At 39.1% G+C, this 26,536-nt stretch overlaps 1 protein-coding gene across 5 annotated transcripts in view; it reads left to right on the top strand.

Moving 5' to 3' along the window:
- Nucleotides 1-26,536, top strand: part of sox6 (SRY-box transcription factor 6) — a 202,737-nt gene that overhangs the window by 106,472 nt on the left and 69,729 nt on the right. For all 5 annotated transcript variants that reach the window (XM_057820051.1, XM_057820286.1, XM_057820200.1 and 2 more), the window contains 2 exons: nt 10,072-10,244; nt 13,217-13,285. In XM_057820051.1, the coding sequence (XP_057676034.1) occupies nt 10,072-10,244; nt 13,217-13,285 (242 nt within the window). The remainder of the gene's footprint in view (nt 1-10,071; nt 10,245-13,216; nt 13,286-26,536) is intronic.

Here is a 26,536-nt window from a genome sequence, read left to right as displayed (position 1 = left end):
CCAATCAGTATTTTTTTTTGGAATAAATTGAATTTGGTGGGTCGTAGGGCCAATCTGACTACTGATTTCACACAAAAGTATATACCTCCGCATCCGATGGTGGTATTTTTGTGTTGCTACGACTAACGGAAGTGGATGTTCCAAATTACTTCCCGAATGCGCCTGACGACTACAGCCCATCAGCGTATTTTTGCCCGTAATTCGAGATAGGATGGTCCCATTGGTCCCAAACCAAATTTATTCTACTCACGCAGGATTGTGCTAAAATTCCTCTTATATTGTATGAGACCCAACCGTCCTTATGTAATTACACCAACCTAATTATAAACTTGTTAATATTTCGGACAACAAAATAGATACTCTGGACTAGCTGAACACTTTCTGTGTGTGCAGGCTTTCTCCACCCCATCTGAGAGGGTGTTCTCCACTGCTGGAGACACCATAAGTCCAGAAAGATCATGTATCCTACCTGAAAAAGCAGAGATGCTTATTTTTCTGCAAAAGAATTGTTAATTTTGCACATTTGCACTACGTACTGTTCTGTTGTATTTGACAGTATTGATATTTTTTTTATTATAAATTTTGAGTGCTATCAGCTCATATGTCCTTTCAAAAAGGAAGATTTGTGATTTCTATTAGAAAAATGTTTCAGTAAAATGTTACACATTCTTGTCTATTTGCCACAGGTACATATTACCACAGTTAACATCGAGGCTTTGGGCCTCTTTTGACCTCGTTGTGAGTTTGTAAGGTTGTGACTTCTGATTAAACAAACTAGATGCCAATCAAAATGTTTGTTCTTCTGTTTCCCAAAATTAGAATCGATAAGAGAATTGATTAAGAATCGAATTGTTAAGCAATATCGATAATGAAATTGGAACCGTAAAAATCCTATCAATTCCCAGTCCTACGAGGGACCATTGGACGGACAAGGAAGTAAGATTAGTGTTTAATATTGTGTCAAATACAGGGATCATAGCACGTTTTAATAAAGAGGTGGCTTGCATTTTGTGGCTGATAAAGCTTGCCGTCAGCCAGTGAACCAGGGCATGCTTGCCTTCATCGGCCGGAGACCGTGACGTGTGACAAGCCGCCGTTCGTCGGATAGTTAAGGAGGGAGTACTTAGCTTCAACGGGCGGCGACCATGCCGTGTGACAAGCCGCCCGATGTCGGCCAATTTGTCCGCCGAAAATGAGGCATTTTTGGCGTTCATTTCCCTGCTGCGTCCTCTGCGACGAGCACTCCCACCGGACACTCGCTGACATTGCTCTGGGTCCGGCGAGACTGCTTGCCAGTGCCGCAGCAGGGGAATGACGAGCCGTAATAGTCAGCTGAAACTTCCCCGCCGCCGGAGGCTGGCCAATTGGTGAAAGCAATGGTGTTACACTTTTATAGCGCTTTTCCACCTTTCAAGGTGCTCAAAGCGCTTTACACTACATCGCCATCCACGGTGGATGGCGATGTACATGGACATGGAAGCATTTGCATGGTTGAGCACCAACGTGTTATTCCACAACACGTCCAGGAGCAATGTGAGGTACAGTATCATGCTCAAGGATACTTAGGCGAGTTCATCAGGGCAGAGAATCAAACCCACAACCTCTTGGTTGGAAGACAACTACTCTACCACTGAGCCACGTGTGATTTGTATGATTTTTCGTGTTCGAAAGGCGAGGAAGAGACTTGGAAGAGCCACTCGATTCAGGTTGGCATGGACTCCGGTGGCATAAAATACTGTACAGGAGGTTTAAGAAGTAGGCAGTTTTGACCATTATGCGGTAATTTAGCTCTGTCATACAGAAGTACTGCATTTTTAAAATGTCATATTCCATTTAGCATAAGACTTTTATATTTCAAAACAATGCAATTTGTATAGCAGTTGGGAAATCAATACTTACACAAAGAATTTTCTGTAATAATATTGGAGTAGAGAAATAAAAACAATGATGACATTTTGTGCTGTCCACGCAGGCTGCTCTAGTCATCAGCGTCCTGTTTGTTGTCTCTATCGCGCTTTTCTCATTCTGAATCTTCTTTGTCCTCCAAATACGACTCAAACATATATGGCTGTATGTCACATACTTCCTCTAGATCGAGAATATTTTTTGAAAAATCCACACTTGAACCAAAATTGCTGAAAAACGCTTCCTCCGCCATTGTGCCCAATGTTTAATACTTCACCTAGTGACATCATCACTAAGATGGAGGCGCCGGAGCGCTATGATGACAGGAGGAGCTAAACGGCAGCTTTAAAGACATTGTCATCTGCGCTTTGACAAATTATTTGAAATAGTTTAATGATCCCAATGTATAGTTTTTAATTCAAATAATAATGCTTTTTAAGATTTCATTTGTTATGTCACATCCACTTTAAAGGGTTAATTCTGACTTCCGCAGAAATTCGGGTTACATCACCAGCGTAGGAACGGAACTCAGTCGTTACCTGGGGTTTACCTGTATGTAGTTTGGGTTGGAGCATAGGGACATATCCACAAAGCCAACTGATTCGGAGACAAAGACATTCCAGTCTTGTAGCACACAAAAAAAGAAACAGTTCAGTTCTGGTCATAATGGCTCAGCTGTCCTAACCAAGTGAGAGGAAGAGAATAGAGCGCCTTGTGATTTTTCCCCCTTTTCACCCTCGGCCTCCCTCGCTTTTCTTCTTTTTTTGTGCCTGAATCTTTTATCTGTGTTATTCACTCGGGACTCTTCAAAGTAACAAGCCTCCTTCTTTTTCCCTGTACTGGACTTGGAACCCAAATTAGAGACTGCTTGATTAGAGCAGAGAGGAGGGAGCCAAAGAGAGAGGGAGATGTGAGTATTGGACAGAACAAATCGCACCCCTACAAAGTGCCTTTTATCCAAAGACCCCAAGGCTCAAATACCCCCATTCCTCCCCGAGCAACCATGGCTCTGCTTGTTTTCCTCTTATCATTTATTTAGTCACCCGTTGATGTTTTCTGCCCTACATTGTGACATTTAAAAGAAGCGAGAATGTCAAAAGGTGAATGTTGAAGGTACTCAGACTAAACAAACAAATTTCTTCTCCCGTGAGTGTCGCTTCCCAATGTCTGACAGCAGAAGTCTGAGAACACCTTGACCACTCTATCCAGGAACATACCCATCGGCATTGTCTTCGCTCGTCAGGAAGGCGTTTGTCCCAGCGAGTTAGGTGGGGCCTCATGCTCACATCGCTTTACGCAGTGGCGATGTCTGGGCTGTCTGTCTGTGTTCTTTGGTGCAATGCGAGGAGACATGTTAACGGGCTGACCCTGGCCCCAGCACTGTTAAAAGCCATACAATATGCAGGAAACGGCCTCTTTTGTCAGCAGACTGGTCAGACGGAGACCACAATTTTCCTCTTCTGAACCACCCAATAAAACTTTTAGCGGCATTTTAAAGCTGATCCATAATTTAGAGCAGGATGAAGGAGATTTTTACACTAACCAGTGAACAAAAACACACAGGTATACGCTTGATTTACTTCGGAGCTCTTCAGGTATCGTGTTACAAGTTCTCACTGTTAGGTCATTCTAAGTGTCATTTTAAAGGTGTTTCTCTCTCACACGCGCAAGAAAATAAAGAGCAAAACAAATAAATGGCACTATAGGCAGTCTGGGCTTCCCACAAACCAGCTCACCCATCTCAACAATGGACCCTCTGTTTGTCTTCTCTTAAGAGTCTGGACAGGACATTGAATGGAAAGCACCCAGCGGATCCTTTTGTCGGTCGTTAGCACCACATTAAAACAGCCTATACTAGTGATTATTTTTGGTGTGCATTCAACTTTTATTCATTATTATTGACATTCCTGAATAGGGTTGGATATCGTTTGGGTTGTATCCAATACCGGTTGATATTCGGTATATATATATATTTTTTAATGATTCTAAGCTTATAGGTTTCCTGATCAACCCCCCAAAAAAGAAAACACACTTTTTAAATTACGGTACCAAATTGAATGCAATGACTCAATGAGCTTACCTTGTATCTGGCTTACACTTGTATTTTTATTTTATATATCTTTATTTACATATATGTATTTACTAAAATATATAATTTGTTATCATTTGTGTGATATTATTTATGAAACAAAATTGCAAAAAAGTGAAAAACGAGATAAAAATGATTGCACACATGAGTGCCACATTTTTGGGCTAAAATGCCCAAGTTATGTTTCGCCTGAGAATGAGGATTTCACCTCAATCCTCTGTGTGGTGTAGCCCGAAATTTGTGTGCCTTGGGAAGCCACAAGAGTGGCGTCATGCGCCCGGATGTACATAGCTGTATTGTCAGCCAAACATGGTCGAAAACGAACATAAAGGGTCATGTCAAGCGACCAGGCGGGTTCACGTTCATCACACCGTCTCAACGTGCCACATTTTGTCCATTAAACCCAAAATTACATTTCACCTGACAACCAGGATTTCACTCTGGGCCCGCATGACCAAAAATACTGCATCTCTGGTGGTCCCAAGACGAGAGCGATGCAAGTTCTCTAAAGGTTCAAACTACGGGGGGTGTGAAGGGCCACAATAATCACATGTAAAATAATAAAGTTAACAGCGTCAAAGGGAATTTGTGTTATCGCTATTATTAACTTCTTTAACTGAAAGCACAAAAATTTACATACAGTGGGGCAAATAAGTATTTAGTGAACCACTAATTGTGCAAGTTCTTCCACTTGAAAATATTAGAGAGGCCTGTAATTGTCAACATGGGTAAACCTCAACCATGAAAGACAGAATGTGGAAAAAAAAAACAGAAAATCACATTGTTTGATTTCTAAAATATTTATTTGCAAATCATGGTGGAAATAAGTATTTGGTCAATACCAAAAGTTCATCTCAATACTTTGTTATGTACCCTTTGTTGGTAATAACGGAGGCCAAACGTTTTCTGTAACTCTTCACAAGCTTTTCACACACTGTTGCTGGTATTTTGGCCCATTCCTCCATGCAGATCTCCTCTAGACCAGTGATGTTTTGGGGCTGTCGTTGAGCAACACGAACTTTTAACTCCCTCCACAGATTTTCTATGGGGTTGAGATCTGGAGACTGGCTTCGCCACTCCAGAACCTTGAAATGCTTCTTACGAAGCCACTCCTTTGTTGCCCTGGCTGTGTGTTTGGGATCATTGTCATGCTGAAAGACCTAGCCATGTCTCATCTTCAATGCCCTTGCTGATGGAAGGAGATTTTCACTCAAAATCTCTCCATATATGGCCCCATTCATTCTTTCTTTTACACAGATCAGTCGTCCTGGTCCCTTTGCAGAAAAACAGCACCAAAGCATGATGTTTCCACTCCCATGCTTCACAGTGGGTATGGTGTTCTTTGGATGCAATTCAGTATTCTTTCTCCTCCAAACACGTGTACCTGTGTTTCTACCAAAAAGTTCTATTTTGGTTTCATCTGACCATAACGCATTCTCCCAGTCCTCCTCTGGATCTAGCGAACCGCAGACGGGCCTGGACGTGTATCTGACGTGTACTTTTTTCAGCAGGGGGACACGTCTGGCAGTGCAGGATTTGAGTCCCTGGCGGCGCATTGTGTTATTGATAGTAGCCTTTGTTACTGTGGTCCCAGCTCTCTGTAGGTCATTCACTAGCCCCCCCCCCGTGTGGTTCTGGGATTTTTGCTCACCGTTCTTGTTATCATTTTGACACCACGGGGTGAGATCTTGCATTATCAGTGGTCTTGTATGTCTTCCATTTTCTAATAATTGCTCCCACAGTTGATTTCTTTACACCAAACGTTTTACCTATTGCAGATTCAGTCTTCCTAGCCTGGTGCAGGTCTACAATTTTGTCTCTGGTGTCCTTCGACAGCTCTTTGGTCTTGGCCATAGTGGAGTTTGGAGTGTGACTTACTGAGGTTGTGGGCAGGTGTCTTTTATACCAATAATGAGTTAAAACAGGTGCCTTTAATAAAGGTAATGAGTGGAGCCTTGTTAGACCTCGTTAGAAGAAGTTAGACCTCTTTGACAGTCAGATATCTTGCTTATTTGTAAGTGACCAAATACTTATTTTCCCCTCTAATTTGGAAATAAATTCTTTTAAAATCAAACAATGTGATTTTCTGTTTTTTTTCCACATTCTGTCTCTCATGGTTGAGGTTTACCCATGTTGACAATTACAGGCCTCTCTAATCTTTTCAAATAGGAGAACTTGCACAATTGGTGGTTGACTAAATACTTATTTGCCCCACTGTAATAGATATAATTTTTCTCATGATGCCTGACTCTGTAGCTCATGAATCGTGCCACTGATGTCACGCTTGAGTTTTGAACAAGCGGGTGGATAGCGAACAGGCTCTAAGAGTAAAGCTGAATGGGCTTTACTGTTGTCTTCATTCACTTCACAAAGCACTTAATTTGTAAAACTGAAACGACATAACTATATCGTCTCCATGCTACTACGAAATACTGGATGTCACACATGTGTAAACTATCCACAAAGTGTTAAAGTGAAGAGCAGGGCACAACTTATAAGCAAGGTAAAAATGCAGTTCAGTTTGACTGCAACATTACTGCCACTTAAATCTAAACGTAAGCAAACAAAATAGTTATACCACAAATGTGATACATAACATTCAAGTTACATCAAGCAAAGGCAGAATATAACTCAGTGATGCTTGTCCAAGGCATAAAGAGCAAGAAGGAATGGTATAAACTACAGTTATACAATAGCTGTTGAAGTTAGCTCGTATTATCTGGATTGGCTGCGTACACTATGAAGTCAAGACATCATTTGATTACCTCTACAGAAAAAAGCTGGAGTTTAAAAAAAAAATCAGCTAAACCAAAGCGCCTTCGGGTGCGACAAAGTACAAACACGTAATTAGGGGGACATGACAAGGGGTATAAAATAAAAATAAAAACTGAAGCACATAAAATGTTCGTTTGGAACCAAATTGACAAGTGACTGTTCATCAGTGATGTGTAATTTGAAAATGGTTTCTTGCTTTAAGTCCCCTATAAGCCTCCATAATGATTTTCTTTCTCTCATCCTTTGTGGGTTCTTCTTTATAGTTGGCTAGTTGCTTCACCTACAGCTGTTATTTATTGTGACAGTGACTGATGCGTGTAGCGGGTGACCTGTGAAAGCACAGACACTGGCAAAGGTTAACAAAATTGCTGGGGATCGTATCAATTTTACAGATAAGCCATTCACAACAAGTCTAGTTGGGTGAATAAGAAGTCAATTCAAGCTGCACGCAGGGCCAATGAATAGCTGCTTTTAGGTGCTTTTTTTTTCATAAGAAGTATAAATGGAGAATTGCAGCTCTCTTCCATTGCAGCAGGCAGCGAAGGAAGAGAGTTTCATAGCAGCCCGCCAGTAAATTGCCCTGAATGGCTTCTGGAGGTTGACAGACCCTATTAAGACAAACGGCTTTCCTCATTGGAGAGATAAAATAAATCAGGTGTTTAGTCAAATTAAAATAGTTTGAGTGGAGAGCGCCCCTGGGAGCTCTCGCAGAAACACAAGACAGATGTGGCCAGGGACAAGAGGAAGACACCCAGGAAAGAATAAAGCTTCTTCTGGCCCCAAGCCAGCTTTCACTACACTGTTTTGTTATATCACTACGGCTTCATCCTACTCTCCCTCCACTGTCACTTCTCCCTATGTTCGCCACAAACAGCTTGTCACACAGAAGTGCAGTCGGAGGAGAGTGAGTTACTGTCCAGCCTCTCACTGGCAATTATGTTGGCTGTGTAAGTCAATGGTGGGATCACTTAGCATTGATTAGGCAGATGGAGAGCAATGCGGACATGTGACCGCAGAAAGACGGGAACATATGCAAAAAAATGTTGCTTCTTTGTGGCCTGACTGCAGACTTGCTATGTTTATAAGTGGAAAATTGTCCTGGTATTCTGTATTCAAAATAAAGCAATGACATTTTGGAGGTTAAAAAAACTAAAGCCGTACCTGGGGCCAGACACATGAAGGAGTGGTGCCAGATTGCCTAAAGCAAAACTTCTTTTATCTCTGAATATCCCAGAATCTTGGACATTGAAGCACACCGTGACAACTGATGCTCATCTCTCTCAGGGTAGTGTGTTGTCTGTGTTGTCCAAAATCCTTTGGCAACAAATCGTTGCCTTTTATTCTGATGCTAGCTTCCTCAAAATGATCAGAGCGATCAAGTTTGGAGTTTCATGTGGTGAAAACCACCAGAGCTATATGAACCGCAAAAAAAATACGTATATTAAATACAATTGCCACCCCCGCTTTTACACCTGCTTCCAACATCACGCACAACTTGTTTGAATGAGTCAACGATGCTATTTGAAATCTCCAATCTCAGTTTCCAACATCACGCACAACTTGTTTGAATGAGTCAATGATGCTATTTGAAATCTCCAATCTCAGTAGATCATAAGCAACACGAGTACCAACACTTGTATTGCAGGGGCGCCCAAACCAGTTTTCCAGGGCTCCTGTGGGTGTAGGTTTTTGTTCCAACCGATCCAGCACAGACAGTTTAAGCTATGAGGTTTATGCAGAAGCAATCAGCACCTGACTCCAATAGACTGATTAGATTTGGAAGACACCAGATTTGCGAGAAGGTGTCTTCTTGATTTAGTTGGAATTAAAACCTGCACCCACTGCAGACCTTTCTCTGATAGTTTGCCCACCCAGGTTGAGTGTGATCACACAATTTAGTCACTGATATTTGAGATCCTTCCAAACTGGGAACCTCTACCTTTTCCACAATAGCCTGACTTTTCCTGACTGAAACTGCTTCCTGTTAGAGAGCTCCCCGCAGCTTTTCATCAACGCAAGGAACAATCATTTCCTTTTATTCTTCTGAAAGCTATGGCCACCAGCTACAATCAAATGGCCCATTGCAGACTGCATGACCTTAACACTGCTGCAGTCAGGTTCTCCGCGTGCAGTTTTTTTTTGTACAATGGATTGTGAAGTATACAATAGAACAACATAATGCATGTGCAGCATGCACTCCTATATGGTTAGCAGTACACACCTAGCTAAGGCATTTCCATGCTTTTGTACAATGCAATAGCACTAGTTGAGCCATTACCTTTTTTGGCCATAACCAATTTGTTCTTTCAATACTTTCTTTCTTTCAAATGTCTTTTTATTGGTTTTGCAAAAATACAGAACAACCCCCTCCCCAAACTAAAAAAAAAAAAAAAAAAGTTTCACTCCAAGTTATCCAACACAACCAACCATAAGGTCTAAGTCTAATCGTAAACATCCAGGTAGCCATAGAAAGTACTTCCGTGCCATCACTTCCAATGCATACAGTAATGGTTACAGAAACAAAATACAAAACAATACAATACATTCAAATGTCCCACCGTATAGGAGCAGCATGGAAAGCGACCGTACCATTGCCCATCCCCCATGTTCTTTCAATACTCAATCTGAATCATTTTAGTTTCCCCCCATGTCTGTTTTCTTCACTTTTCCATCACATCTTTTTCCATCGAACCCTATAGCCTACATCCTCTCTTCCATTAGCTGCCTTCATCTTTTTCAACCTTATTTAAGGTTTTTCTTTTACCATCTTTCTGCCAATGTACTCACGGTCCTCCTGTCCAAAACATAAAGTCTGGTCAATTACCGTTGTCTCCAAAACATCTGACCCCAGCCGTCTCTCTGATGAGCTTGTCTCTAATCCTTTATCCATCCAAGTCACTACTTATGTCTTCATCTTCACCATTGTGAGTTCTTCATTCTGTTGTTCCTTCAGTGCCACTGTCTCCAAGTCATACCTGGCATTACCACTATCCAGTGTTGTACAGTGGAGATTGGTCTTTGTTCAAGACCACATTTCGAAGTCTGGTCTGGTCGCTGACTCCCGAAAGGCTTAGTCTTGGTCTCTGTATTTATCTTTATATATGTTTTGATCTCAATTTTGTTTCTGTTATGTCTTGTTCCAGGCAAGTCTTAATTCAGTTTTGAGCACAACGCTATTGTTATTATTTTGTAAAAACTTACCTTGAATCCTAGCAAGGACTATACTATTACATGGCACACCTGACATGTTCTTCCATTTTTTCCAGCCCTGGTGCCTGACCTCCTTCATTTCTCTTTTCTAGGTACTCCAGAGAGCCTGGCAGAGAAGGAACACCAACTCTCTACAATGATTAGTCAACTGATCAGCCTACGAGAGCAGCTCCTGGCTGCCCATGACGAACAGAAGAAGCTGGCTGCTTCACAAATGGAGAAACAAAGGCAGCAAATGGAGTTGGCTCGTCAGCAGCAAGAACAGGTAAATTCTCCTCTTGGATTGTTGCTTTCGCACAAAGATTATTTCCTTGATATTCCACATAAGTTTGGCGATAAGACATTAAATACATTCAAACTTAAGTGCCACTTAGCACTCTATTCCTTATTGAATTTCATTCCCGGCACATAAATAAAATCTCACTCCATAGAAGTAATAGGGGATCATTTAAGATTCAGTAGATGCTACTGTATAGCTTTGGATACTTCAGTCATGCTCTCCCGCACACGTTGGTGCTCTACAGCGGGAAAAACATTATTATGACTTGTACTAGGAAATGCAATGGGATGTGAGAATTAAATGTTATATAAACATGAACGTCCTCTAGATCTTATAAATCGACTCCTATTAGAACGAGGCTGGCATTAGATTTGCAGCACAAATCAGGCCAATGAGCCATATTGTACAAATCAGCAAATTAGCAGAGGCCATGAAGTGTGTTAATGTCTGGGAAGAAATAAGGACACAAACTATCCACATGGGCGACACTTTTATTATCAGCAGCCAGCCTAATGGCTATGAGTCAATTATCAGCAAGGAGTTCACTCAGAGTTTTCTCAGCACACTCTCAGACCTTGCTGGGCTAAACGAGCAGATAGACCATATACCTTGAAGTGATGCATTTGCTTAAAGTACACTAATAATACATTAGCTATATTGATTTCTTTTTCAATCCATGATGTTCATTTGCAAACTACATTCAACTACGTGGTCTTTGTGGACATTGTGGCATTAATGAGCGGTCACGCAGGATGTTTTATTATTTCATCTCGTTTGAAATCAGAGGAATATTAATAGGTTGGGGGGAGAAGCACAGGAAACCCGCTGAGAGCGAGAATGTCATCAAGCCATCACCACACAACGCAGTAATTAGCTGTTGACACTCGTGAGGGAGCCAGCACAAATTAATCTTGACACATTTGCAGACGGACGATAGCTTACAGTGAACACTTTGTAATTATATTTAAAAATGAAAATTAAATGACACTTAAAACTAGGTTGTCATGCTCAATCAAGCAGGCGTGTAAGGAGGGAGAATGCTGGAATGAGAAGGATTGCCGTGCGGCTGATTGTCACTCAGACATTGCGGGACCTTGGTTTGGCTGTCCTTTAAATCATTTAGGATCCTTTGCCACCATTTTGACATTGTGGTTTACTCTTCATTCCATATTTATAATGTATTATATAGTTGTAAACAGGTATGTATGTACAGTGAAGAAAATAAGTATGTGTACACCCTGCTATTTTGCAAGTTCCCCCACTTAGAAATCATGGAGGGGTCTGAAATTTTCATCGTAGGTGCATGTCCACTGTAAGAGAGATAATCTATAAAGACAATTCCAGAAATCAGAATGTATGATTTTTTAAACTATTTATTTGTGTGATACAGCTGGAAGTAAGTATTTGAACACCTGAGAAAACGAATGTTAATATTTGGTACAGTAGCCTTTGTTTGCAACTACAGAGGCCAAACATTTCTTGTAGTTTTTCACCAGGCTTGCATACACTGCAGGAAGGATCTTGGCCCACTCCACCACACAGATCTTCTCTAGATCAGTCAGGTTTTTGGGCTGTCGTTGAGAAACACAGTTTGAGCTCCCTGCAAAGGTTTTCTATTGGGTTTAGGTTTGGAGACTGGCTAGGCCACGCTAGAACCCTATTATGGAGCAACTCCTTGGTTTTCCTTGCTGTGTGCTTCGTGTCACTGTCATTTTGAAAGACCCAGCCACAACCCATCTTCAGTGCTCTGACTGAGGGAAGGAGGTTGTTCCCCAAAATCTCACAATACAGGGCCCCAGTCATCCTCTCTCTCTAATACAGTTCACTTGTCCTATCCCATGTGCAGAAAAACACCCCCAAAGCATGATGCTACTACCCCCATGCTTCCCAGTAGGGATGGTGTTGTTGAGATATTACTCATTATTCTTTTTCTTCCAAACACTGTCAGTGGAATTGATCAAAAAGTTCTATTTTGGTCTCATTTGACTCCTCTGTATCATCCAAATGGTCATAGGCAAACTTAAGATGAGCCTTAACATGTGCTGGTCTAAGCAGGAGAACTTTCCGTGCCATGCATGATTTCAAACCATGATGTCTTAATGTATTACCAACAGTAACCTTGGAAATGGTGGTCCCAGCCCTTTTCAGGTCATTGACCAAATCCTGTCACGTAGTTCTGGGTTGATTCCTCACCTTTCTTAAGATCGTTGAGACCCCACGAGGTGATATCTTACATGGGGGCCCACTCCGATTGAGATTGGCCGCCACGTTTAGCTTCTTCCATTTTCTAATGATTGATCCAACAGTGGACCTTATTTCACTAAGCTGCTTGCATTTGCTCTGTAGCCCTTTCCAGCCTGTTGGAGGTGAACAATTTTGTCTCTGGTGTCTTTGGACAGCTCTTTGGTCTTGGCCATGTCACATTTCTGAGACCAACTGATCGTATGGGGTGGACAGGAGTCTTTATGCAGCTAAGGACCTCAAACAGGAGTATCTGATTCAGGATAGTACCTGAAGTGGAGGTGGACTTTAATAGGCAGACTAACAGGTCTTTCAGGGTCAGAATTCTCTCTGATACACAGGTGTTTCTAATACTTGCAGCTGTATCTCAGAAATAAATCGTTAAAAAATGCATTTTGATTTCTGGATTTTTCTTTTTAGATGATCTCATGCACCTACGATATAAATTTCAGACCTCTCCATGATTTCTAAGTGGGAGAACTTGAAAAATACCTGGGTGTTCAAATTCTTATTTTCTTTACTGCACATGTCAGATTTTTTTTTCGGAAAAGAAGAATGATTCGTTTTTCCTTATTCATAATCTTAATGTACCATGTACACTGTATACCTCGACCCTGATGTACTGCATCCATCGGGGACTAGCGGACAAAAATTCTTCTACCTCATACTTTGAGCAGTGTTTTTAATTTCACATCTCATTTTCTTTCATCAAACAGATTGCTAGACAACAGCAGCAGCTTCTGCAGCAGCAGCACAAGATCAACCTTCTACAGCAGCAGATCCAGGTCAGTAAATGTTTCTCTAGGCCATTGAGACAGAAAATGTCTTAGAAGGCAAGGTTAGTCGCCTACGCTGATGGTTGATTCAGGATAAAACATTTCTTATTTACTATTGCCCTCTCCACACAAACTTAAAAAAACATTGCTATCACTTGTTCATTGCCACAATATATGAACTAAATAAAATGTAAAGATAAAATTACTTTCCACTGTGTGTCCCAGCTAATGCTTCTTCACACTAATCATTTGGTGGGCTAAGGAGTAGGGGGTGCTATGAAATACAGGGGAGAATAATTAGCACATGTTAATTAAGAAAGAAAATAAGTAACAGGATCTAATGAGTAGATGGAGCAGAGCCCAGAGGTGGGCGACATGAAAGGGGCTGGTAAATGCCTCTGAAAGTCAGTCAGTCTCACAAGGCCAAACTCAGGATTTATTGTCATTTTGCCGCACGCTTTCTGTCTTACGATTCCTTCATCTCCACAGTTATCAGCTTATGCTTGTGTGTGCTTGATGTGAGCATGAACTGTTGCCGTGAAGGACCACCCAGGCAGAGCTTTGGTGGTGAAGGCAGTGCGCACGGGGCGCTTCAGGGACGATCACTTGATGTGGTCAAGGTTGCAAGCCTCCCTGGCTAAATAAGGCTAATGCAGAGCATTCGAGATATGTGCGCATACTTCTCCACATTTGTGGCTGCTTTCAGTCGCAAATTCATTTGTTTCAGCAATGCGCGAATGAATCATCTTAACAGTATGTGGAATCTTGAATTCTAATCAAACCTAACAAAAGTTATGAAAGATGTTGAAACAGTCAAAGAAAAGACTGGATTCAAACGGCACGCTGTCTAAGAGGCTGCTTGAATTTAAAAGAAATGAAGAAAAATGTGTGTTGGCCTTTTGTTATGTAAGTGGAAGTTTTTGTTGAAGCAGTTGGTAAATGCAGATGGTACTCACCTGCTCTGCATATTAATGTTTGTATTCATTCCAGTGAACCTGTAACTTTTCAAAAATGTAAAGAAAGAAAATCAAACTTTTGTTCTTGTCGCAACATAGTTGTGACACGACTGGCACAAATACCTGATCATGGATTGTCACAAGATCGATATTTTCTTTTGGTTTGGCCACTTCAATTTCAAAACATTATTCGATGCATCGTCGATATCTAATCAGTTAGTCAAAACTGACTTATTTTTGTCAAAGTGGAGAACAACCATGTTACCATTCTGCTTGGCCAAATTCACACTTTTCCTTCTTAACATTACCCAAATGATGCCAGGAAACAGTATTTTTTTGTTTGAAACCTTTTCATATGAAGACAACTGTTGCTTGAATCTGGAAAAAACAAATTTTTATTTTCTATACACAAGGAAGTAAATTGATATAAATTATTTGGTTTGAGTTTTAATTACACAAATGTTTACAGGCCAATAGCAAGCAACCCATGCTACACTTCCATAAAAAGAGAATGTCTTTCAAGAAAAATCTTTTAACAAATAACCATAATAGACAAGTTCAAATGAACTAACCGCCTCCCTAAATGTATCGTAAACAAGTAGAAGCTGATGTATGAAAACGTTTGAACAGTCAGGTCAGTTATTTCATATGTAACTATCATCTGTATCAAAGGGTGTAGAAATTCAGACGTTAAGTGAAATTTAGTTGCCGTTCAAAATTAATCGGTAAGAACTTAGGTACTGTTTCAACAGACATACAGTACTCGCTATATTAACAGGAACATATGACCATCAATGTTCTTTTCTATTGTCTTGAACTTTAATTAAAACGGCCGAACCAAATTACAATACAGACTTTTTTTTGACAAGTCATATTATGTTATAGTATCGGTGACAAAAGACAAATTTAAATTGACAACTCTATAGAACGGCAAATTAGTTCTTTAGATTAACAACTAGTGGTTTGATTAACAACTGGTTTGACAATCGATTATCAACCACAAAATTATGGTTACAAGTCTATGCAGCACAGGTACAATGGGCAAAAGAACAGGTAAATGAAGAAAGATTAAAGAGAGAAGCTATATCCTAACCTACAGCTAACAATAGGTCTGCAATTGACCCCCCCCCCCCAAAAAAAATCACCGAATAGAAAACATTTACTTAACTTCATATTTAACTGTCCACAAATAATTCCACAGTAATTTAACCTTCCCTTAGGGCAGTGGTCGGCAACCCAAAATGTTGAAAAAGCCATATAGGACAAAAACAAAACAAATATGTCTGGAGCCGCATGAACCCTGCATGTATCTGTATTAGCTATATTAGCCTACTATCAAAATGACTAAGTTGGCTAAAAATACATAATGAGCTTTCATGATTTAATGTTTATTTTCGCTGCAGTGCATCCAACGCACCACGTGACTACTCTGTTGTATGATGCCACCTCATTTTAACTTTATTATAACATTAATGAATTGTTTCATTGCTTTCATGAAATGGTAGAAATGCAATAACGAAATCCGATTTTTGATGTCATTTTTATTTTATTTTGTTTCGAAAAACAACAAAATGGAACGTGCATAACATGCCCCTTATCTGGGCATGTCTTTGATTTTCTTTATTATCTTGGTTTTGTTTTTTAAGTCTGCAAATAGGTGTTCTGATATGTTGATGAATGTCTCCTTCATGTACTCACCATCTGTGAACGGTTTTCCACTCCCATCTCCCAGGTTGCAACAAAACATGCAGCAGTAGTGGAATTTGGTGATGCAATCCACTTCTTAAATCAATTTTTGCACTGCTCTAAGTTCTTCAGAAGTAATGGAATCGCACTTTTTCTCTCACTTCCAACTGAGTACTCGGCTGACGGCCAGTTTGTTTACAATAGCCACCTGCCTGGCATCCTGCCCTGCTGATAGAAACGCAAAATCGCAAATCTTCGTAGACAGAAATGTTGAAATTTAATATTTATTCTACACGTTTTTACAGCATTGGTAAACGTAAAGAATGTTTGTGTCATTTTTGTCCTCCTACAGAAACCATATCAAAACAAAAAATATATTTCCCTCAAGCATCTTTTTCCATTTTCAAACATTTTGGAAAATGCTCCAGGGAGCCACTATGGCAGCGCTAAACAGCCGCATGCGGCTCTAAAACATTGGTTGCTGACCCCTGACTTAGGAGGAAAAAATTGAATTTTGACTCACTACAAATTTGAGTGAGAAAACCCTACTCTATAGTACTAATTTAAAATATAAAATCTATAAAATTTTAAAATCTTATTTTTGAGGGAATTTGGGAGAAAGCCAGAAGAAGGCCAGAGACATTTGAACCTGGAACCTCTTTGTAAGCCAGGCATTATAACTAAATATTCTCCCAACGTAAAACATATTATATCGCATCATACTGAGCAGAACCAAAACACACTGAACAATCTTGGAAACACTCTCAAATGAAGTACCTTATAAACTACAGAGTACTGGTATTAGCACTGTCACGAAGGGCCCTCCATTTGAGAGGGCAGATCCTTACTGCATCTTTTAGTGGCCTCTACTTAGTCTCATCATGTAGTTGAAGGTAAATCACACCTGAAAAAGACACTTGATGCAATTTTTGAGAGGATGGATGCAGTACCAAATGTTCAATTCCATGCACTTGAACTGAAGTACTAAAGCCAGATTTTAGCCACAAGTAATCCGTGACATCTCTTGTCTCCTTTTGAATTACATATTAACTTAATGATATATAAAAACTAGGGATGAAACTCACTTAAATAATAATCAATTAATTACTTTTTAATTAATTAACGTTGTTTTTGCTATAATGACTCAAAATTAAAATGGTAAATAATTAATGTCCCACTCTTAACAAAAAAATAAAGTAGAGCGGCCTCTCTTTAAACAAGACCCTCTAATCACCAATAGAGAGGAAAAACAGACCACAGCGTTTTGTTTCCGTTAAAACCATCTTAATACATGACTCTTTTGACTGCATTAATCATGTAAACAAACTTTGTGCCTGTATGTCACAAACCTTTATTGAAGCAATGAGTGTTGTTGAGGGATTGAGTTACTCTGCTGCTCACTTAGAGAGCATTAAACTTTATTGAAGACCTCACAACCCATCAAAGTCCTTCTGTTTTTGGCGTGACGGAAGAAACAAAATAATCCATCTTGCTGATGCGTCACATTGATGAGGCAAGTGATCACATCTGTGGGAATCGTAAAATGCCCGGACAGTAAAACCACAGGTACTGCAACACGAGACTGTTGTTGACAGTTAGTACGTTTTTCCCTTTCAAGGTATTTTTTTTCTTCCCAGGCATGTGGATCGAAGAGACTCTGACAGTTGCTTTTAGGTTGAGTTCAAGAGGTTGAGAACAAGGCTGCATGAGGTTTAATCAAGTAGCCACTCTCTTCATCCTTACGCACTGTTCTTACAAGAGCGAGGAGGGGATTTAGTCTTTGTCCTTTGGGATTACAATGTCACTTGTTTTAGAGATAGCAGATGTTTCGATTGCAATGTTAGGGGCTTATTGAAAATGTCAGCTCACAGCTTTGTGTGTGTTTTTTTTCAGGCGGTAGATCCTTGTTTTTGGCACTAATTCAATCCGACCATGAGATTAGCTCTGGGTTGATTTAGTCTAGAGTTTTTCACAGGATTTTATGCCACACTTGATAAATAAACACACGTATATATTAGCAGGTAAAGAATTTGTCCAGAAGTTTATCGTGTTGTTCTGCAAACATAACTTTAATGAGCAAACTACATTTATCTTTTTTTATTTTGCCTCACATCACTAATGCACATTTAAGAGTATGCCCCTCTGGACTGCGTTTATTTGATTTTTGTTGTTGTTGTTTGTTTGATTGTTTTTAATTTATTTACTTCACAATAACACACTGTTGTATGTGCACATTCACAGAGATGACAACACAAGACACCACACACTGATACAAACATCAAGAGAATAAATAGTATCTCAAAGGTCAAGCTGAACTTTATCTTCACAAACAGACGGGAGAAAGCACATGAAACTGCGGAACTCTTTTAATCAAAACGCAAAAACACAACGGCTCTTTTTCAGTGAGATCAAGAACAACATCACACCATAGGGCTGAAATTAGGTGAGGCATTCTTGTGCCAATTGTGAGAAGTTCCACAACGGGAATGATAACAGCCTTCTATGGGAAGCAAAGTCAACTAATGTTGCAATGTTTTCACTAACATCCCCCCCAAAACTAGTTACTTAATAACTTTACGTTCAGCACATGCACACATATCCCAATTCTCAGCATTCCACTCTGAGCTTTTAAACCCATAAGGACAGGATGAAAATGTGTCTGATGTTCATTAAAAAAAAAGCAAAAAGGATAAAAAAAAAAAAAAAAAAAAAAACTGTTCAAGTGATGTCCAGAGTGGAGGTAAACAAAACTTAAACCCATCCATCTCTTTAAAAATTGTAATTGAAAACGAAAGACGTCCACGGCAGTCAACGTTCTATTCCGTTAGATGCCTTTTCATGTCATTGGCAGTAAAAAAATTAATATGTTGTTACCCCCCAAAAATACGATTTGTCTGTTATATATATACATATTAGGGCTGTAAAATGATTAAAATTTTTAATCGAGTTAATCACAGCTTAAAAATTAATTAATCGTAATTAATCGTAAATCAAACCATCTATAAAATATGCCATATTTTTCTGTAAATTATTGTTGGAATGAAAAGATAAGACACAAGACAGATATATACATTCAACATACTGTACATAAGTACTGTATTTGTTTATTATAACAATAAATCAACTAGATGGCATTAACATTATTAACATTCTGTTAAAGCGATCCATGGATAGAAAGACTTGTAGTTCTTAAAAGATAAATGTTAGTACAAATTATGGAAATTTTATATTAAAACCGCTTTTGATGTTTTCGTTTTAATAAAGTAAATAAAGTAAAATTTTCAATCGAAAAATAAATTAGTAGCTCGCCATTGTTGATGACAATAATAATTATGGTGCTGAAACCCATCAGTCGCACCCAAGCGCCAGCAGAGGGTGGCAAAACACAAAAAAACACAAGTAACAAATGGAAATGACACTTTGCTGTCATTTTAATCTGTTTGAGCAGGGCATGTGCGTTAAATGTGTCAAATATTTTAATGTGATTAATTGAAAAAATTCATTAACGCCCGTTAACGCAATAATTTTACAGCTCTAACATAACAGCCCTAATATATGTATATGTATATATATATATATATATATATATATATATATATATATATATATATATATATATATATATATATATATATATAAGAAAAAGAGCACTTCTAACTTTTAACACAAATTTTAATGATTGCAAAGGATAAAACAGTTTGCTCATCTAAATTCATTCATTCACCATGCAACCCTCCAATCTTTGATTTTTTTTCTTGCAAGTCAAAGCAGATAATCATTCATACGCTACTCATATTGCAAGGCACCACTGTACATATTAACAAAGATCCTTGACTAAGAACTACTGATGAAATCCATGCTTAAGAATTGATAATCCAACTTCATTATGTTCAAATAGAATATGCTTATGCTCTAATGCCAGTGAGTCAGACTGTCTCTGGATGCCAATTTAAAAGGGACAAAGGCTTCAGAAACGACATGATTGTAAATATTTTAAATCAGTCAGATTAGTTTAAATAATCACAGGGCTGCATCACAATTACATAATAGGGCTAATGTGTGTTCTCATATGCTTTTGTTGTCTCGCCTACAAAAACGATTGTCACAGTGTTAGACCCAGTTGTGGAAAGAAAAAAGCACAAAAATAAAAATTAATTAATTAACTAATTAATCATTCAAAATAAATAAATACATAAAACCAACTACAACAATGTGTGATACCCCTAATTAGCACAGACAAACACGAACCGAAAGCATCATAATAAGAGAATAACAGCACAGGGAAATGATAACATGCTTGTGTTGATGTTATGTGGGGCAATAACAGCCTGGTAAGACACACTTGGCCCACACTTACTGAGGTTGAGTCCAGCCCGCCTGTTCATCCCCCATTTAAAGACACTGTTAGCTGATGAAGATGTGTACATGCAAGAGTGAAGATAAAGGAAAACCATGACCTGACTCATTAGCCCCTGTGATTTAATATATTGACACTTGGATACAAACAATTCCCTTTAGTGGACTCTACTGGCAGGGGAGGGCTCCATTTAATTAGTTATGAAATGTGACTTCTTGTCTGGAAGCAGGAGAAACGCTGATGTTATATAGTCGTGCGCAAATTGAACAATAAAGCCATCCTAGCACTGTTAAAACTTAATCACATGCAACAAAAAAAAAAAGGTGGAGCGGATACAATGAGGTTTGGCAAATATGCAGAACACTTAACACCAATTCCTGTTCCACAAATATAAACAGACGGTCTTGCTTGAAGGCTCCCCTCTGGGAAACAAAAACACATTTTCACAGCATGAAATGTGAAAGTCGATAAATATGCATGATAAGGTGCAGCGTTGAACACAAGCTACGAAACTCAACATAACTCTCGATGCCGTGCTCCGCCTTCGCCCGTGATTCAAGACGGTAATTAAATGTGCACTCATTATTGTTGGGAATTACACAATAAAAGGCATGCATTGTTATGTGTTCAGTCACCTCAGCAGTTTTAGCAGCGATCATTAAGGGCTCATGTGAGAGGTGCCACATGAATGTGTGTAATGTGCGAAATCACACCTGAGGGTCTACTTCAAATAAGACACCTGAGGGATCTATAAAGAGTGTCTGTATTATGAATTTTTATCTGCAATTGCAACGGGTTTCTTCTATTAGAGCAGGGGTCGGGAACTTATGGCTCGCGAGCCAGATCAGGCTCTTTTGACAGCTGCATCTGGCTCGCAGACAAATCTTTATTATTATTTAAAAAAAAAAAAAAAAAAAAAAAAAGTTTCGTCATACTCCTTTGCACATTGCGCAAAACAGCGACGGTCACCGGCGGCTGGAACGCAGGTTCGCAGTAATTTTAGTGGGAAAGGGGAAAACATTCAGGTCGTTGTGTCTATCTATTTATCTACTGTGTCTATCAAGCGCATAGGCAACGCAGAGGAGGCAGAGAAACCGTTCAAGTGGTGTTGCCATATTTTGCCGTTGGAAATAGCGGCCAATGTGCGCATGTGCGTGAGATCAGGAAGTGAACTTCCCTCGTTTTCAGTTTCGTTTTCTGCGCTGTCAGCTAATTATAGAAACCTTTTTGAGAAGACGGCTTAAAGAAAAAAAAAAGACAAGGAGTATCGTACCTTTCAGCAGGAACGGACAGAGGAATTTTGCCTTTGTGGGTTTTGTGAGTTTTTGACGACTTTTCGGATAAAGACAAGATAATTAAACGGATAAAAGACATGCCTCTGTCGGCAAGAATTGTTCACGATCGTACCATTTTGATTTCAAATCAAATTGAGGTACCACAATTGAAGGATATAAATGTGGCACCGTTTTGTCCTCTATCTTTGGATGAGTCAACAGACAAAAGCAATTTATCCCAGTTCAGCTTGATTGCAATGTTTTGACTATGAAAGGGACAATAAGAGGGGAGGATTTATTCAAATCCTTCATTTAGTTCGCTTAAGAAAAAATCTACCGATGGATAAACTTGTTTCGGTGTGCACTGATGGTGCTCCGTGGATGGTGGGGAAATACAGAGGATTTGTGGCGCTTCTTCGTGAACATGAAAAGAGACACATCTTAAGTTTCTCAACGCCTCCATGAAGCTTAACCTCACAAAGTATCAACCAGACTACATTAATGGTAGGAAATACTTAGCATTGATTAGCAACAGCATAACAATGTTATTAAAAAGAATTCAGAAACGTATTGTACTTTAAAAATGTTGAAATTCCATAAAATGCACACATTATTTGTATTTTTAGTTTTAAACATATTGTGTGGCTCTCACGGAATTACATTTAAAAATTACGGCTGTCAAACGATTCAAATTTTTAATCAAGTTAATCACAGCTTAAAAATGAATTAATCATAATTAATAGCAATTCAAACCATCTCTAAAATATGCCATATTTTTCTGTAAATTATTGTTGGAATGGAAAAATAAGACACAAGACGGATATATAGATTCAACATACTGTACATATGTACTGTATTTGTTTATTTTAACAATAAATCAACAAGATGGCATACACATTATTAACCTTCTGTTAAAGCGATCCATGGATAGAAAGACTTGTAGTTCTTAAAAGATAAATGTTAGTACAAGTTATAGAAATTTTATATTAAAACCCCTCTTAATGTTTTTGTGTGAATAAAATTTTCCATCAAAAGATAAACTAGTAGCTCGCCATTGTTGATGTCAATAATTACAGAATGCTCATGGGTGCTGAAACCCATAAAATCAGTCGCACCCAAGCGCCAGCAGAAGGCGACAAATTACCAAAAAACACAAGTAACAAGTGCACATGACACTGTGCTGTCATTTTAATCTGTTTGTGCGGGGCATGTGCGTTAAATGCGTCAAATATTTTAACGTGATTAATTAGAAAAATTAATTACAGCCTGTTAACGCGATAATTTTGACAGCCCTATTAAAAAAATGTGGTGTTCATTGCTCTCTCAGCCAAAAAGGTTCCCGACCCTTGTATTAGAGGCTTTACATTGTCTTTTCAAGGTGATTTGTCTGAAATACCGAATTAAATACCCTGTAAAGAGAAAATAAACAGGTTAAAAAATTGGCACTAAAAAGCAGAATTAACTCTTAAATATGTACATCAAATAAACCATGTGAAATTATATAGAACATGTCTTAGTTATTTCAAAATGCTTCCATTTCTCTACAAACCCCTAATATACTGGACTGTCTCAGAAAATTAGAATACACAATATTCTAATTTTCTGAGACAGTCCTGTACATTAATCCACCATTTAAAGCAGGGGTGTCCAAACTTTTTGCAAAGGGGACCAGATTTGGCGTGGTAAAAATGTGGGGGGCCGACCTTGGCTGACGTCCTTTACATAGAACAATATACAGGACTGTCTCAGAAAATTAGAATATTGTCTATTCTAATTTTCTGAGACAGTCCAGTAGACTTAAAACCTGGGCTTATTTCATTTCTAAAATGGCGCATCGTTGCCATCGTCTGGCAGTTATGCAGTAGTGAAATTAAATCCAAATTTGAAATTCACAGTGAAGCAACTTCAGATCCTCTTTCACCCCTCCTCGTTGAAAATCATAAGTGAATGACATGGAAGGGTGGGGGATGTTGGGGGTGATCGCTTATTGCAGTTAACCCCCTCGCTATTGAGAGCTCCAGGTTCATGGTCTCACCCTATCTTAGATTTGGTTTTGGACTGATTTGTACTATTTTTTTCTGCCTCTAAATGATTTTGGGTTGCAATTCCATAGTTGACCACAATATGGTGGCTGTAGAGTTGTCCAGTGACCGGCACTGTCTAAATTTGACTGTAAAAGAAGAATGAAAGCATTGCACATAAGTGTGTCACCTGGCCCAGTTTTAGCGAAATGATTAGAAAAGCTGAAATAATGCTCCATAAAAAGAAATATATCTCCAAAATTACAACCATACAGTACTTCTCAATCGTCTCACGTTTTCAGCAAATAATTGCGAACATTTAATATTCCAGTGTGTTCAGGTTCCGTCAAAGTATTACAATGAGGCACCTGTTTTCTTAGACCTAGACTACACTGAGGCAGCAGTGGAGTGCAATGAGTTGAGGGAGAACACATCTCTCAGTGTGATGCCGACCTGGCGTCTTCTGCCAATATGCATGAACTGTGTTTTTTCTGCTAATGTTGTGCAAACTGTTTTGTCTTTGCCTTGGCTTTACATGCCCATCGTCTTTAGCGGTGGCCACACTCACACCGAGAAAGCATAGCATAAAAAGGATCCACTATGAGTAGGGGGCGCCGACAGTGTGAGAGGGGCGTGTGTTTTCTTAGTGCTGGAGGCGGCAAAGCAAAGCCTTCAACCCATCGGCAACGTAAGAAAAGAGCTTCTTGTCTTGGAGGCGGAGGCGAATCCAAGCATTCCCTGTTGGAGCAGAATGAATGGGCTGTTTCCGTGCAAGGTCTTCATAGAAAAAGAATGGGATGGCCTAGGTTTGGTTGTCTTCATCACCAAAGTAGTTCCCTACAAAAACATTTTTTTCTGTGACACTTCAGTTTGCTTCCAAAGTTTAGAATTAAATATTAGGAACCCCCACCATTTTTGTAACAATAGACAGTGATGAAGTCATGTCACATAAGTGAAAAGTTAGAAGTAGCCCAACATTGCGCCATTTTCCTCATTCCCATTTTGCTGTGCGGTCGATGTATGTGAGGTATAATGATGCAAGCCTCAGACTCGTGGGTTTGTTTGTCTGCTCGCTCTTTCTCGTCATTACAAATGCCGTTTGAGGGGGTCCCTGTGGATATGCGTGTTCTGCGCAAACCTTTATTTCATGGCGAGACCTCGGAGAGGTATTAATTCAGAAGATCCCATATCCTTTGCAAATATAACATTTACTTTTAATCTTGAAACAGTGTTTTAAGGGTGAAATACTGCAAATATGCATGCTAGTGAGGAAATTGTGATTGTTTTTGTATGATGAAACTCATTCCCACCACGAGATAAAAGACCTGAATTAAGGCGGAATTAATCATTTTGAAAGTATTTTTTTTTTCCAGAATGCAGCTATGCCAGCAGTTATCCTCAGAATCGTGATGAAGTGTAGGGGTTCATCTTGGGAGGAGTGGGGGGAGTTAGGGTGTGGTTTGTAAGGCGGGCAAGTGGGTTGGTTTAGCCTGCTTTAAATCTCCCATCGACGTAATACAGAGTTATTGAAATGGCCGTTTTCCAACAAGGCTTGTTTTACTGTGTAAGGAATTAGTAGAACAAGAAGTCATCTATTGGTTGTTCCCTCTTGATGGCTTGACCTCATGACACTCAAATTTGCTGAAGACTGTCTACCCAGTGATGAGTGTTTGCACTGTCCACTGGCTGCTGCTGTTACTAGGGTGGAAGCCCGGCAGCTTGCCCTCAATCGCGTTTAAGTGGATCACAATAAGGTGATTTGTTCTCACTCGCAGTTTTCCGTGTGCAGCAAGCAGGGGGGAAGAAGCAGGGCCGGAGTGGGACTCATTTTCGGCCCTGGAATTTCATGCCTCAGACCGGCCCACTCATTTAAAATTATGTCATTATGCATACACGTGTTAAGTTCAGTGTTCTCTAAAGCCGTGTACTGTAATTCTGTGTATTCCAATTCAGTGCAGGTAATGGTTGTTTAACAAGGTGGCTCTATTTTAACAAGTGCAACACAACATATTTTGAACAAATTTAAAAATGGATTAAAAAAAAAAAAAAACTATATTAAATGATACATTTGCAAAATAAATTAGGCCAGTCAAACGATTAAAATTTTTGATCAAGTTAATTACAGCTTAAAAATTAATCGTAATTAATCGCAATTCAAACCATCTATAAAATATGCCATATTTTTCTGTAAATTATTGTTGGAATGGAAAGATAAGACACAAGATGGATATAAACATTCAACATAAGGTACATAAGGACTGTATTTGTTTATTATAACAATAAATCAACAAGATGGCATTAACATTATGAACATTCTGTTAAAGCGATCCATGGATAGAAAGACTTGTAGTTCTTAAAAGATAAATGTTAGTACAAGTTATAGAAATTTTATATTAAAACCCCTCTTAATGTTTTCGTTTTAATAAAATTTGTAAAATTTTCAATCAAAAAATAAACTAGTAGCCCGCCATTGTTGATGTCAATAATTACTTACACAATGCTCATGGGTGCTAAAGCCTATAAAATCAGTCACACCCAAGCGCCAGCAGAGGGCGGCAAAACTCCATTAAACACAATTAACAAGTGGGCATGTCATTGTACTGTCATTTAAATCTGTCTGAGCAGGGCATGTGTATTAATTGCGTCAAATATTTTAACGTGATTCATTAAAAAAATTAATTACCGCCCGTTAACCCGATAATTTTGACAGCCCTAAAATAAATGAATCAATAAGACCTTTTCTGCAACATCAAATATTAACAAAATGAGTGCTTACAGATAAAACAAACATAGCAACATAACAATATGAAAAATAAAGAATACGTATTGCACATTGTTGTAACAACTTCTAATGATACTATTATCCATTTTCCATTTCCACTTTAAAAACGCCACGTAATTGATTATATTAATTCTAATGTTAACTCGCTGAACGACATGGTAATCTTACCTTCCAACTCTGCACC

Source organism: Corythoichthys intestinalis, chromosome 1, assembly GCF_030265065.1.
Source record: "Corythoichthys intestinalis isolate RoL2023-P3 chromosome 1, ASM3026506v1, whole genome shotgun sequence".
NCBI classification, from domain to species: domain Eukaryota; kingdom Metazoa; phylum Chordata; class Actinopteri; order Syngnathiformes; family Syngnathidae; genus Corythoichthys; species Corythoichthys intestinalis.
This window is presented reverse-complemented; position numbering and strand designations above follow the sequence as displayed.